Below are 14,589 nucleotides of genomic sequence, written 5' to 3'. Positions count from 1 at the left end.
GGTGACCACACCGGTATATAAGTGCTGTGTCAGGATTTATTGGGCAGATTCGCCCTGACCTTCGAATAGTAAAGTCCTGTTAAAAGTTACTCTTGTAGTCTGTGTATTAATTCGCCATAATACCTACAGATTTTACAGAAACTTGTCAAATGATTCTGCTTTTGTCATTTACAGCTCCTCTAGACCCATCTTTTGTTTCTTAACTTGTCCCATTACCACCCTCTTTTGCCTTGCACCATCATCCCTTTTGTCATTTAATCACTCCTGCCTTCCACCTTCCCTTTTGTTCTTTCCTCCCCTCCCTCCTTTCCCTGCCCCTGCACTTGCTTAAAACCTGTTACATCTCTAACTTTTTCCAGTTCTGACGAAATGTCATCGACCTGAAATGTTAACTCTGTTTTTCTCGCTCCACAGATGCTGGCTAACCTGCTGAGTATTTCCAGCATTTTCTGTTTTTATTTGATACAAAGTAGCTGTTAGTAAGTCTGTAATTTCCTGATTTCCAATTACAATATCACCTGTGTCTGTCATTATGGGACACACATTACTCTTAGCCACCCTCTTTCGCTTAATATATTTGTAAAAACCTTTAGTGTTGTCATTGATACCCCTTGCAATCAGGACAAAAGAAACATGATCCTTGAAGGGAGATGAGGCTTACGTAGGTGAAGTAATGCATTAATGTAACTATATGCAAATTTAAGCCCTTCCCCCAGCAAAATACAGGAAACTTTTGATTAACCGGCCCCTAAATAACCGGAACGCTCTATCCACCGACAAAATTCAGGAGTCGGTTCAGGTAACTTTTTTTTACTTTTAGTTACTTTTTTTACTCCATTTGTTGCTGTGCAAGGGTGTAGCTGAAGCTGTTGTTAAGCTACAGAGACGCTTGCAACTTGTGCCGATTGTTTTGAAGCGCAACAGGGTTTGTTGCTTTATACGGAGCTCTGAGCTCCGTATCTTTTACTATAGCGTTCGGTTATCCGGAATTGTTGATGAACCGGCACCACGTCGGTCCCGTCCGTGCCGGATACCAGAAAGTTTCCTGTAAAATGAACTTGCCTTCAGGCCACATCTCTAACTTAAACTGAGTTTTGGTTGTAAAATGTGGCCTATACTTAAATTAATATGGTAGGCAGATGAGAATAGCAAAGGCTTCACACCCAAGAAATGCCTAAGGGTATATATGGGTCAGGCATAACCATGCCAAGCATGTCTAGAGAAAATCAAGGTAAAAAGGAAGATGATACACACCTAAAAATGAGATCCAACTTCCATGAAGAGTCATTCCTCAGTAATACTTCAACAAATGGTTGCAACAATGGCAAGACCAGGCAGCTAGATTTACAACTTGCTTATATTGTTCCTGAGTGGGCTGAAGGAAAGCCTCTATACATATTCAAAGCGTGTACACTGTGTGCTTCTCTGATTAATAGCGAGATTTGTAATGATAGATAAAACTTGACAGAATATGAGGGTACTTGATTTTTTTTTTACTGAACATTCAAAGTAAAATTTTAAACACCATGCACCATGAGCTAAGTCAGCATGGTTTACCGATCAAGCGTGGGGCTCTCCTGATCGATATGGCTCATTACCACAATATGGATCCATTAACTCACTGCGTCATCTGATGAACAGTTGTGGTCTTCTCAGTTTCCCTGCTATTCTACTTTGGTGTGGTGTTGATATTGGAATGGATAGGTTCTTTTGTCACCATAAAAATAATGCTTTATTCTCTAGCTTGAATATCACTGCCTTCTAGGAAGTACAAAATTGCTGGGCAATGTTCAGGTTGGCACTGCTTCTGGTAAAACTTTATTAAACAAGTGCAACAAAAGTAGAAATTCAATCACGTTGTTCTGAATATCCTGGCCCGTACCAAAGATCTTTAGCCTCAACAATGGTTCAGGCTACTGTGTCTAAGATGTCACATGCCCAAAGTCATTGCAGTTGGCATTACACCTGCTACAGCGAAGGGAACTGTATTTGCAGTACATAGGTAAAATTTCTAAAATTACCTGCACATAAATTACGACGGCAGTAGAAAATATGAAATGCAATAGCTAAAAGCGAAATGCTTATCCAGCTTTAACCAACATGGACACGCAAGGCGTCTGAATTTTCTGTACATTCAACCTGCAGAGGACGGGGTTAATCCATCAATAACTTACTGTTCCAGAAGTTGGTCACATTTTGCTAGGGCATCCTTTTCAGCTTCAACAGCTCGGTCCTTTTCTGCAACTGCATTGTCTCTTGCTTCTCTCAAATTTCTGAATTAGGATAGAGTTAAAAAAAAAGATCTTCAGTAAATGCAAAACAGAATGTGGTAAGACGTCCCCGTGCGTGTAGATTTATTTCCTTTCAATAACTAGTGGATGGCACTATTTTTCTATAAGAAATTCAAAGATTTTCAACCTTTGTTCATACCAAATTTGGTGCAGAGATGACTGGTATAGTAAATTTCTGAAATATTTTTATACTCAGACAAAAAATTATTATTATTGGAAGTACTCCCCCGTCCCTTTTATTCACATGATGGGTGAGAAAATTTGAAGCCCTATGGATATGAAGTTTGGCTCGGATAGAGACTGAAAGGCAAATCAGCAGAGAAAATGGTATTGAGAAATAACAGTTCCATCCAATCCCACAGCAAAAGGAAAACCCAGGGACACTGAATCTATATGTAAACACCAAGAAAAGAAGAATGGCAATTTTAGTCACACTGGAAAAAGCTGTTTAGCTTCACCCACCCAATCACCAATGACCCGGTGATATTCAAGCTAGAGAATAAAGCATTATTTTTATGGTGACAAAAGAACCTATCCATTACAATACCAACACCACACCAAAGTAGAATACAGGAAACTTTGTGCTATCCGGCACCCACGGGACCGAGCTGCTGCCGTTGCCTAAAAAGTGCCGTACTCTCCAGAGTTAATGTTGAGAGATACGGAGATTCTTATCTCCGTATTTGACAACAAACACTGTTGCTTAGCAACAGCTTCTAAACACTCGGGTGTGGCCCTAAAGCTCTGTAGCTGAAGCTGTTGCTATAGCTACAGACCTTGCACAGCTTGACTGTTCAAACAAAGCAAAAAAAACCCAAAAAGAATAAAAAACAGCTGCTGATTTTTGCCGGTGGCTCCAGATTGCTGGATAGCTCACATCCGGATAGCACAAAGTTTCCTGTACCAGGGAAACTGAGAAGACCACAACTGTTCATCAGATGGCGCAGTGATTGGTAACTAAAATGGCCGACTGACACTACAGCATCATCTCCAATAGCCAAAGTGTAGATGGAGGTAATCCTGTCGCATAAATAACTCAACACTCTTATCGTCTGAGGCTTTGAAACTCTCCAAGAATAAGGATTTTGTATAGTGCATCGGATCAAAACTACCAGCGGTGACAAATATAATCAGTACACCGTGACAAAATTTGGTGTTGGAGGACTACTTGGTGGTCCGGCCTCTCGTCCAGCAAGGCACTTTTTGGCATCGTTAGCCTGTTCTGACTTTCCCCTCACCTCAGTTGCTCCAAAGTCACAAATACAGTTTTAGCATTAATTACACATGCGTGTAATTCATCACGTGCAGTAGCACTAAAGTTGGTGTCAGTTTTGATTTAGTGATAGCACTCTTACCTCTGGGTTAGGTGGTCATGGGGTCATGTCCCACCCCAGGGACAGAGCACAAACTAGGCTGACAGTTCAGTGCAGTACTCAGGGAGTGCTGGCCCTTTTGGAGGATAAGTTTTTCGGATCAGGGGTTATAGTGAAGCACTGTCTGCCCTCTCAGGTGGACGTAAAAGATCCTATGGTACTATTTAAAGAGCAGGGGCGTTCTCCCAGTGTCTTGGCCAACACTTATCCTTCAACAAACAACTAAAACAGTGTAATTGATCATTTATATCATTACTGTTTGTGGGAGCTTGCTGTGTGCAAATTGGCTGCCGCATTCTCCCACATTACAACAGTGACTACAATTCATTGGCTTTAAAGTGCTTAAGGATGTCCTTAGGTCATGAAAAGTGCTATATAAATGCAAGTTCTTTCTTTCATTCTCATCCTTATTTTCAAACCCCTCCATGGCCTCACCCTTCCCGATCTCTGTAATCACCTCCAGCCACACAACCCTCCGTGATATGTGCGCTCCTCTAACTCTGGCCTCTTGAGCATCTCCGATTTTAATCACTCCACCAGTGGTGGCCCCAAGCTCTGGAACTCCCTCCCTAAACCTCTCCGCCTCTCTACCTCTCTTTCCTCCTTTAAGACGCTCTTTAAAATCTACCTCTTTGACCAAGCTTTTAGTCATCTGCCCCAATATCTCCTTATGTGGCTCAGTGTCAAATTTTGTTTGCTAATACTCCTGTGAAGCACCTTGGGGCGTTTTACTACGTTAAAGGCGCTATATAGATACAAGTGGCTGTTGTTGTTATTTGCAACTTTAGATTCATTGCACAAACATGAATCTTGCACATGTGCAGTTTCCCACTGTTGTCAAATCAACTCTACAACTTAAACAGGGTAAAAGCTGGTACACTGCATTAGAAATGGTACAAAAGGAGTAAAGTGTGGATAATCACAAGTGTGAACTTGTATCCCCCAGCATGTAATTTTGTCTTATAAAATGCATTAACATATACTGATGTCTTTCTATAAAGCAGAGTCTGCTGATACAGGCATAACTAGTACCTCAGTTAATGCCCAAAAAAAATTTCAATAAAGGAAATAAGAGCCACAAAAGATATTACATTAACATAATTCTTCTGAAACAAAACCAGACATCATAACTTTTGAATGAATGAAAATTTGTTATCCATTGTTTGCATTTTGAAGAGGCACCTCAATATAAGTACAAACTCGTAATTGAGAAAAGATAACATGGGGGCTGGGCAAAGAAGCATCAATGGTCTGGATTTTGCGGTAGGCAGCGAAGGAACGGCGCTCACTGTTCACTACGCAGACAGCTGCCCAGAGAATTTTCGCAGGGTTTTGAGCATAGACTTGCCGTCATCGGGCATTTGATCCAGTGCGGCATCCTCTACAGGGGATATGCGGTGTCTGCAAGCAACAGCGTGGCTCCTTAACCAATCAGATTGAAGAATCCTCACTGAGCCACGCAGAGTCAAAACCAGGAAGTATAAATCAGTAATTATAAATTAGATTTAAATCGTGTATAGAAAGCAAAATAAAGATTAGGAAAGAAAGATGGGATTAATAGAGAGAGAGAGAGATAAAAGAGACAGAAAGTAAAAAAACATTAATTTTTATAAAATCTCCAACAATAATTGAAATCTGAAGGAATGAGACTCCACACTTGTAAAAGGAAATTTTCAGTGTCAGAGGATGTTTGGCAGTAATTAAGACTTACCACACTGTTCAAAATACACTTATATTTAATGAATAAGCACTAACTTTTCTGGTGTGTTTAGTGGGTAACTAGTGGTTAAGTACCTCAACTTCTATCAGCAAAGGACTGTTACAGTGCAGCCTGCGGAGAAACAGGGTAACTCGGACCGCAACTTCCGCGTTTAACTGCGCATGTGCGTACTCTGAATGCTGCTGTCTCATTTACTCCATAATAACGGTGAGCACTAGTGGCCTCATCGTTATTTTCAACGCAATATCCGGGCCATTGTACCTTTTTATTAACCGTTTACAAAATATGCTGTTAAATTTTATGGCTATTGAACTCCATGACTCATTAAAATTTTTCCTCTGTGACCTAACTACAAAACACTAACATTTTTTGAGGCACGAGATGCATACCTGGGAGGACATAAACAAAATTAGGTTGAAAGAGAAGCTTGTTTGACGAATGGTTGATCAGAGGATAATCTCTATGTAACATTTAGAAAAGCCATTAAAATGAGTAATGCAGTGGAGCAGTACATCAGTGTACTAACATGTTGCACCATAAATCTGTACGGCACAGACTTGCAGCTCCCATTGCTCATGGCAAATGCTCAATCTAAGCTAGGCTGACAGAAGGCACTGAGTAAATGTTGGACATTTATTTGTTATAGCTTGAGGAAAATAAGTCAGAGAAAGAATCTTTCAACAGCACTTTGGTGCAACTCCGAATAGCCATATAAATATTGTTACTGGAAGAGGGTGGGAATAGAGAATACACTGAACCTATTGTGCAGGGGAAAATAAGTGAGAATTTTTTTTTTTTTTTTTTTTTTTTTTAAAAGGGAAGCAATATTACTTATTCACCTTCTTGAGATTTATTGCAAGCAGTAGAATAGTAAATTTAAACAAAAGGTTCAGATTGTTATCGTCACAAATAGGAAGTCACTGCTACTTTCATGGGAAGCAGGACATACAGAGGAATGCAACTGGGCAGAATTAATTCTAAGTTGTGCTCAATATGGACAAAATCACAACATAAAAAGGTACATCAACACATACTGTGCCTCAGGTGCAATCGCTGACCAAACACAAAAGGCTGGATTTTACAAACCTCGGCGGGTCCTGAACCTGCTCCTGGCTCCATCCTGGCCTCTGAAATTAATTTACTGCGATTGGATTGTTAAGCCTGCCCAGCACGTTTCCTGGCCAATTAGAGGGAGCAGGTCTGGTGACATCATTCATGACGCGTCATCAGCCGGTTTCCTTAAAGGGACCATGGCCAACTTTATTTTGACATTTGTGCTGTCAGTGTTCTACAGCACTGAGGTGCTGCAAACATTGACAAGTACTGCACAGAGATGCAGGGCTGCACCCAGGCTCCCTCCATATGCTTATGGAGGGAATCACAGCATGCAAGGAGGTCCTCTTCCCTTCCCATGGGCAGAAGAGACCTCCCCAAGAGATCAACACAGCCTGGTTGCACATTGCAGAGGAGGGCACAAGCAGGGATGTGGTCAGGAGGACCTGGGTGCAGTGCTGCAAACATTTTAATGATTTCAGTAGATCACAAAACGTCAGTACAAAGCCACACTCAACCTCATCCTATTGTGCCACTCATCACATCCCCATCACTCTGCCTTCCCTACCCTACTCCTGCACATCCTTACTCACACCAACTTACCTTGCACCTCCACCCATCCCTCTCTATCTACATTATCACATCCCCATCTCACTAGCCACCCCTCACTCACCCTCATCCTAGTCAAATCATACCAACTAACAACACACAAGGGTAGGCACTTGGGTGTTTTATGCAATGTTCATGTAAAGTTTCTGTTAACGTGGTGTCAAACATTGAAACCTTTATTTTCAACACTGTGTTCTTGGACAGATGTGTGCATTTTGGAAGTGGCTTAGTGAGTTGCAGTGAAGGGTGCACACTGTCAAGTGAAGTAAATCTAGCTGTGGTGAGGCCATCCCTGGTCGGGTGTTGATTCTCTCTGTCCTGTGCAGCATCAGTTGATTGCGGAGAAGGTTGGTGTTGTTGTTGGTGCTGGTGTTGGGGCTGATCGTGGTGGGATTCTGAGGACCAAGGTGAGAGAGTTTCAAGGGTACCCATGCTGATGGAATAGATGGCAGGTGAAGTAGAGATGACAGAAGCAACCTGTCAATGGTGGGAGAGGTAATGAGGTCAGACTGGATGGAGACTTGTGTAAAGACTTACAGCATCCTGAATTTGTAGTGGAAATGCAGTTTAGAGAAACTCGCAGTTAAGGGAACATTTCTCAATCACCTGGGAGCTTTGACTTGACATTTGAAGCTGTCAACTCATCAGCTGATTCAATGGCCACTGACCTCCCACCTCAGCTTCACAGTTGAGGTCTAGGCACAGTGGGAAACCGGTTGGCGACTTGTCAAATTCAAAAAGCTGGGAAAAAAACCATTGATAAGTGGCTGCAAACAAGCCATTAATGATTTTAATTGCCTCCCCCGCCGCTGCGTGTCGGTCTGCTCAGCGTTGACAAACTCGACATTTGGTAAAGGCGTGTAGCGGGGTCCTGATCCGCTGGTGCAAAAAAACACTTTCCTACCCGACTCACCACCGATCGAGCCCGCTGACCCCCTGCAAAATCCAGCCCAGTGTATGGCGGCAGTTGGAAAGACAAATAAATTGTTGTGGTGTGTAAACAGATTTATAGAATATAAATCCAAGGACTGTTACTGATACTCTATAAAGCATTCTAGAGAACCAATGCCAAGTATTGCATTCAGGTGTGGTCACCATAAATAAGCTAGAAGCCATTAAAAGGATTCAGAGAAAGAGAACAGTTTGTATATACTTGAGTGCGAAGAGAAGTTAAGGAAAAAAAAAATCAGTTCTTTTAAAAAGGGATGTCATAGAGTCATAACAGCACAGAAGGAGGCCATTCGGCCCATCGAGTCCATGCTGGCTCTCTGTAGAGCAATCCAGTAATTCCCATTCCCCCGCTCTATCCCCGTAACCCTGCAAGTTTATTTCCCTCAAGTGCCTATCCAGTCTCCCCTTGAAAACATTGAGTGTCTCCACTTCCACCACTTCCGTCGGCAGCGAGTTCCAGGTCCTCACCACTTGCTGCATAAAAAAGTTTTTCCTCACATCCCCCCTGTAGCTCTTGCCCAAAACCTTAAATCTGTGTCCCCTAGTCCTTGCACCATCAACTAGTGGGAACAGCCTTTCCCCGTCTAGCCTATCCAAACCCGTCATAATCTTGTACACCTCTATCAAATCACCCCGCAACCTCCTTTGCTCTAATGAAAACAAATCCAGCTTCTCCAACCTGTCCTTGTAGCTAAGATCCCCATCCCTGGGACCATTTGGGTAAATCTCCTCTGCACCCTCTCAAGTGCCTTCACATCCTTCATAAAGTGTGGTGACCAGAACTCGACGCAATACTCCAGTTGTGGCCTAACCAGCACTTTATAAAGGTTCAGCATAACTTCTCTACTTTTGTACTCAATACCTCTATTTATGAAGCCCAAGATCCCATATGCTTTGCTAACCACTCTCTCAATATGTCCCGTCACCTTCAGGGACCTATGCACATTAACTCCCAGGTCTCTCTGTCCCTGCACATTCTTCAATACTGTGCCATTAAGTGTATATTGCCTCTCCCTGTTCCTTCTACCAAAATGCATCACCTCACACTTCTCTGTATTAAATTCCATCTGCCACTTGTCTGACCATTCTGCTAGCCTTTCTATGTCCCGCTGCAGTCAATTGGTATCATCCTCACTGTTTGCCACACCCCCAAGTTTGGTGTCATTGGCAAATTTAGAAATTCTCTGTATTCCAATATCCAGGTCATTTATATACATTAAAAAAAAGTGGCCCCAGCACTGACCCTTGGGGAACACCACTGTCTAACATCCTCCAGTCTGAAAAACAGCCATTTACCACAACTCGCTGTTTTCTGTCCTTAAGCCAATTCCTTATCCAAGCTGCCACTGACCCACCTATTCCATGAGCCTCAATTTTGTTAACCAGCCTTCCATGTGGTACTTTGTCAAACACCTTCCGAAAATCCATGTAGACAACATCCATTGCATTCCCTTCATCAATCCTCCCTGTTACTTCATCAAAAAATTCAATTAGATTGGTCAAACACGATCTGCCTTTTACAAATCCTTGTTGGCTCTCCTTAATTAGCTTAAACCTCTCCAAGTGCCCGTTCATTTTTTCCTTGATTGTTTCTAAAATGTTACCTACCATTGATGTTAAACTGACCAGCCTGTAGTTACTAGGATTGTCCTTACACCCTTTCTTGAACAATGGTGTCACATTTGCCACTTTCCAGTCCTCAGGCACCTCCCCCACATCTAGGGAAGACTGGAAAATTATGGCAAGCCCTTCCGCTATTTGATTCTAGTTTTCTTCTAAAATGTGAATCAAATAAGTAAGGTGCAAAACAATCAGGATGGAAGAACATAACTTTAAACTGAGCAAGCTGTGAGCAAAGGAATGAATTATTTGACTTACAGATCAGTCTGCCACCTAGTGCAGAAAATACAGATTTGATACAAAGCATTCAAAAAGGAAATACAATGGCCCAGATTTTGCAGTCAGCGGCGAACGAATGGCGCTCGCCGTTTATTACGCTTACAACTGCCCACAAACTTTTTGCGGGCTTTTGGGCTGCAGCTTACGGTCATCAGGAGTCTGATGCAGTGCGGCGCCTTCTACAGGGGAATCTAGGACCTGTGTGATCAGGGCAAACAATAGCGAGGCTCTTCAACCAATCAAATTGAAGATTCCTCACTGAGGCACGTAGTCTAAAACAGGAAGTGTTAGTTAGAATATTTAATCCAATGTAAAAATCACATACAGAAAGCAAAATCAAGAGAAGGAAAGAAAGATGAGATTGAGAGAGACAGAAAAAAAAATGTTTTTTAATTTTTATAAAATCTCCAACAATAACTGAAATCTGAAGGAATGAGACTTCACACTTGTAAAAGTATTTTTTTTAGTGCCAGAGGTGTTGTTTGGCAGTAATTAAGACTTACCACGTCATTAAAAATTCACGTACACTTGAATGGAGAAGCCCTAACTTTTTCTGGTGTTTAATGGGTATCTAGTGGTAAGTACTGCAACTTCACGCCCTTCATATCTTTGAATGCCGAATCTCTCAGCGAGGTACCGGTATAGCGCTGTTAGCCTCACAGTTATTTCTAACGCAAAATCCGGGCCAATTAATTTCTGATTCAAAAAAGAACCGATAGTTTGAAATTGATCAAGGTATAAAAAAAAGCTCCTGAAAGAGGATTAGCAAGGCAGAACAAATTAGATGTGCTGAACATTATTCTTATGTTGTTATCCAGTTCTGCAGCTGTTCAAAAGTCAAGGGTTACTGCTCCAACTCTCTGCTGGGTATCAGGGAAATTACTTAATTTACCAGCCATAAGACCAAGAGCATTACAAGTTCTACAACTAAAATGGAGATTAGGCTGGAGAGCATTACAAGTGTCAGCTTGCTGCAGTCGGTAGCATCCTCGCGTGAGTCAGAAGGACGTGGCTTCAAGCTCGACTCCAAAGACTTGAGCACATAATCTAGGTTGCCACATCGGTGAAATATTGAGGGAGTGCTACATTGTGAGAGATGCTAGCTTTTGGATGAAATGTTAAACTAAGGCACTGTCTGCTTATACAGTGGACGTAAAAGCTCCCACGGCAATATTCAAAGATGGGATGGGGAGTTCCTTGGTGTTCTGATGAACGTTTATTCATAACCAACAACTTGCCTTTACACCGCACCTTTAATATAGAAAAACATCCCAAGGCTCTGCACAGAGGCATAATCATACAAAAATGGACACCTAGGCAAAGGAGGGATGATTGAAAGGTGGTCAGAGATGGGTTTTTAAGGAGGGTCTTAAAGGAGGAGAGGGAGGTGGAAATGTGGAAGGGTTCAGGGAGGGAATTCTAGAGTTTTGGAAATAGAGAGCTGGAGGCATGAGTGCCAATGGTAGGGCAAAGGGACGAAGGAGAAAATGCACAAAAGACCAGAGTCAGAGCAACAGAGAGTTGGAGAGGGATGGGCTATTGGGCTGGAGGAGGTTACAGAGATAAGAAGGGGTAAAGGCCGTTAAGGGATTTAATTACAAGGATCAGAATTTTAAATTGGAAACATTGGAGGAGCAGGAGCCAATGCACGCCAGCAAAGACAGGGGCGATAGATGAAAAATATATAGTGCCCTTCACGGCCTCAGGACGTCCCAAAGCACTTTACAGCCAATGAAGGACTTTTGAAGTATAGTCACTGTTGTAATGTAGGAAACACGGCAGCCAATTTGCACACAGCGAGAAAATGACTAGATAATCTGTTATTTTAGTGATGTTGGTTGAGGGATAAATATTGGCCAGGACACCGGAGAGAGCTCCCCTGAGCAGGACCTATTCCAGGGTGGGATCTGAGCAGCAAAGTTTTAAATAAGCTCAAATTTACACAGAGTGGAGGATGGGAGGCTGGCTAGGTGACCATTGGAATAGGCTGGTCAGGAGGTGACAAAGGCTTGAATGAGGATTTCAGAGGTAGGTGTGCTGGGGCAGGGCAGAGCTGGAAAATGTTTGGCAACTGGGGCCAGTTGCATGATTAAGATTTTGAAGGCAAAGTCCAAGTTCCCTTTGCCTGATTTTGAATGTATGTATTTACCTGCAAATATGGTGCAAAGGATTTGCCAGAGAGTATCAAGGCTCCACACAAAGGCTCAGTAATCCACTGCACTTTAAAAGGTCATCGACCTGAAACGGTAACTCTGGCCGCAATTTTTCTGGCGCTCAGCGGACCCGATTGGTGGCGGGTCAGCTGTGAAATTTAAAATGATTGACAGCGGGTCGGGAACCCGCTGTCAAAACGCACACACCTGCATTTCTAGATGTCGGGTCTGCCAGCGCTGAGCAGGCCCTACAGGCAGCGGCGGGGAACCCAATTCAAATCATTAGTGGCTCATTTATAGCCACTTAACAATGATTCATTTCCCCCAGCTTTTTGAATTTGACAGGTCGCCCACCAGTTTCCTGCTGTGCCTAGACCTCGTATGTGAAGCTGAGGCAGGAGGTCACTTGGCACTGAATCAGCTGATAGCTTCAAATGTCAAGTCAAAGCTGCCAGCTAATGCAGAAATGTTCCCTTAATCACTAACTTCTCTAAATTGCATTCCCATTAGATTCAGAATGCTGCAAAACTTTGCACAAGTCTCCATCCAGTCTGACCTCATTACCTCTCTCACCACTGACAGATCGCTTCTGTCATCTCTACTTCACCTGCCATCTATTCTATCAATATGCACACACTTTATACTCTCTCAGTTTGGTCCTCAGAATCTGACCACAATCAGCCCCAACACCAGCATTACCAGGCACACCAGCAGCACCAACTTTCTCCGCAATCACCTGATGCTGCACAGGACACAGGGCATCAGCACCCGACCACATTGCTGCCCGGGACGTCAGGGATGTCCTCACCATGGTCAGATTTACTTCACTTGACACTGCACACCCTGGCTGCCACATGATGCGCCAGGTTGGCACCACCCTACACCAACACCATAAAGCATCCCTACAATGCCCAAGTCATTCCTTTCACACTCATCAGCATTGCGGGGGGTACCGTTATGTCTCACCATTCACTGCCACTCACTAAGCCACTTCCAAAGGTGCACACAAATCTGTCCAAGAACGCAAAATGTTGAAAATAAAGATTTCAATGTTTGACAGCACATTACCAGAAACTTCACATGAACATTGGCTAAAACACACAAGTGCCTACCCTTGTGTGCTGCTAGTTGGTATGATTGGACTAGGATAAGGGTGAGTGTGAGGGATGGCTAGTGAGATGGGGAAGTGATGATGTAGATAGAGAGGGATGGGTGGAGGTACAAGGTAAGTTAGTGTGAGTAAGGATGTGCAGGAGTAGGGTAGGGAAGGCAGTGTGATGGGGATGTGATGAGTGGCACAGCAGGACGAGGTTGAGTACGGCTTTGCAGTAATGTTTTGTGATCTACTGTGATCACTGAAAGGTTTGCGTCACTGCAGCCTGATCCTCCTGACCACATCCCTGCTTATGCCCTCCTGTGCAATGTGCAACCAGGCTGCGTTGGTCTCCTGGGGAGGTCTCCGCCGCCCATTGGAAGGGAAGAGAACCTCCCTGTGTGCTGTGACTCCCTCCATAAGCATATGGGAGAGCCTGGGTGCAGCCCTGCATCTCTGTGCAGTGCTTGCAGCACCTCAATGCTGTAGAACACTGACAGCACAAATGTCAAAGTAAATTTGCGCACGGTCCCTTTAAGGAAACCGGCTGATGACGCGTCATCAAATGACGTCATCAGGCCCACTTCCTTCAATTTGCCGGGAAACGCGCTGGGTAGGCTTAACAAGCCCAATCGAGGGAAAGTCATGTCGGAGACCGGGATGGAGCAAGGAGTGGGGCCGGGACCCGCCACTGACGTAGCCCGCCACAGACTCTCTGAGGTAGGGAAAATCGCGACCCCTGTCTCTCTCCACAGATGCTGCCCGACCTGCTGAGTGCTTGCAGCTTTTTCCCCCCGTTTGTATTGCACTTTATTCTGTTAATTTATAAATGTGCTACAATTTTACAAAATAGAGGTAATGCCATGCTGTGAATAATATGCTGGTCACTTGCAAGGACTGAAAAAAAAAATTACACCTCAAAACCTGCATTTAAAAGAATTTCTCAGTTTCATCCTTTAAAAAAAAATCATTAACATTATTTTAAAATACCTGAAACAGGATCTTTCATAGCCCTATGCACAAGATCAAACTAAGTGATTAAACTAAATAATGCAATAACAAACATGTTTAGCTTATTATAAATACCAAGATTAAATTAATTTAACACTGTGTGCATATTAAAATGGCGAATGACATAACTGCTTACTGTGTATGGTACAAGACTGAACTTGGATCATTTGTATAAAATGGAACATCGCCAGGAATTACTTATGAGACATGCATGCATACGGATGTCAACACGTGTATTTTGTCTAACCTACTATAATCTCAGTTTTCAGTGCAGTTGTAGACTTAATACTGCATGTTTGTAATCTGGCCTATCAATTAAATTTTTAATTTGTGCATTCACCTTCAATGTGATCAAGTAATTAGCTAAAACAGTACTGTCTGTGCATCTAAATCACAGAAAATGAACATCTCTTTGATTGCCTGCTGAGCATTTAGA

At 42.9% G+C, this 14,589-nt stretch overlaps 1 protein-coding gene across 1 annotated transcript in view; it reads right to left on the bottom strand.

The window, feature by feature from the left end:
* pibf1 (progesterone immunomodulatory binding factor 1) overlaps nucleotides 1-14,589 on the bottom strand; it is a 190,471-nt gene that overhangs the window by 136,182 nt on the left and 39,700 nt on the right. Inside the window, exon 10 of the mRNA XM_085998484.1 lies at nucleotides 2,175-2,273. Coding sequence (XP_085854610.1) covers nucleotides 2,175-2,273 — 99 coding nt within the window. The remainder of the gene's footprint in view (nucleotides 1-2,174; nucleotides 2,274-14,589) is intronic.

This window comes from Somniosus microcephalus, chromosome 10, assembly GCF_052327205.1.
Source record: "Somniosus microcephalus isolate GS21.2 chromosome 10, FLI_Smic_1.0, whole genome shotgun sequence".
NCBI lineage: Eukaryota > Metazoa > Chordata > Chondrichthyes > Squaliformes > Somniosidae > Somniosus > Somniosus microcephalus.
Note: the sequence above shows the minus strand (reverse complement) of the source record. Positions and strands in the feature narration are given on the sequence as shown.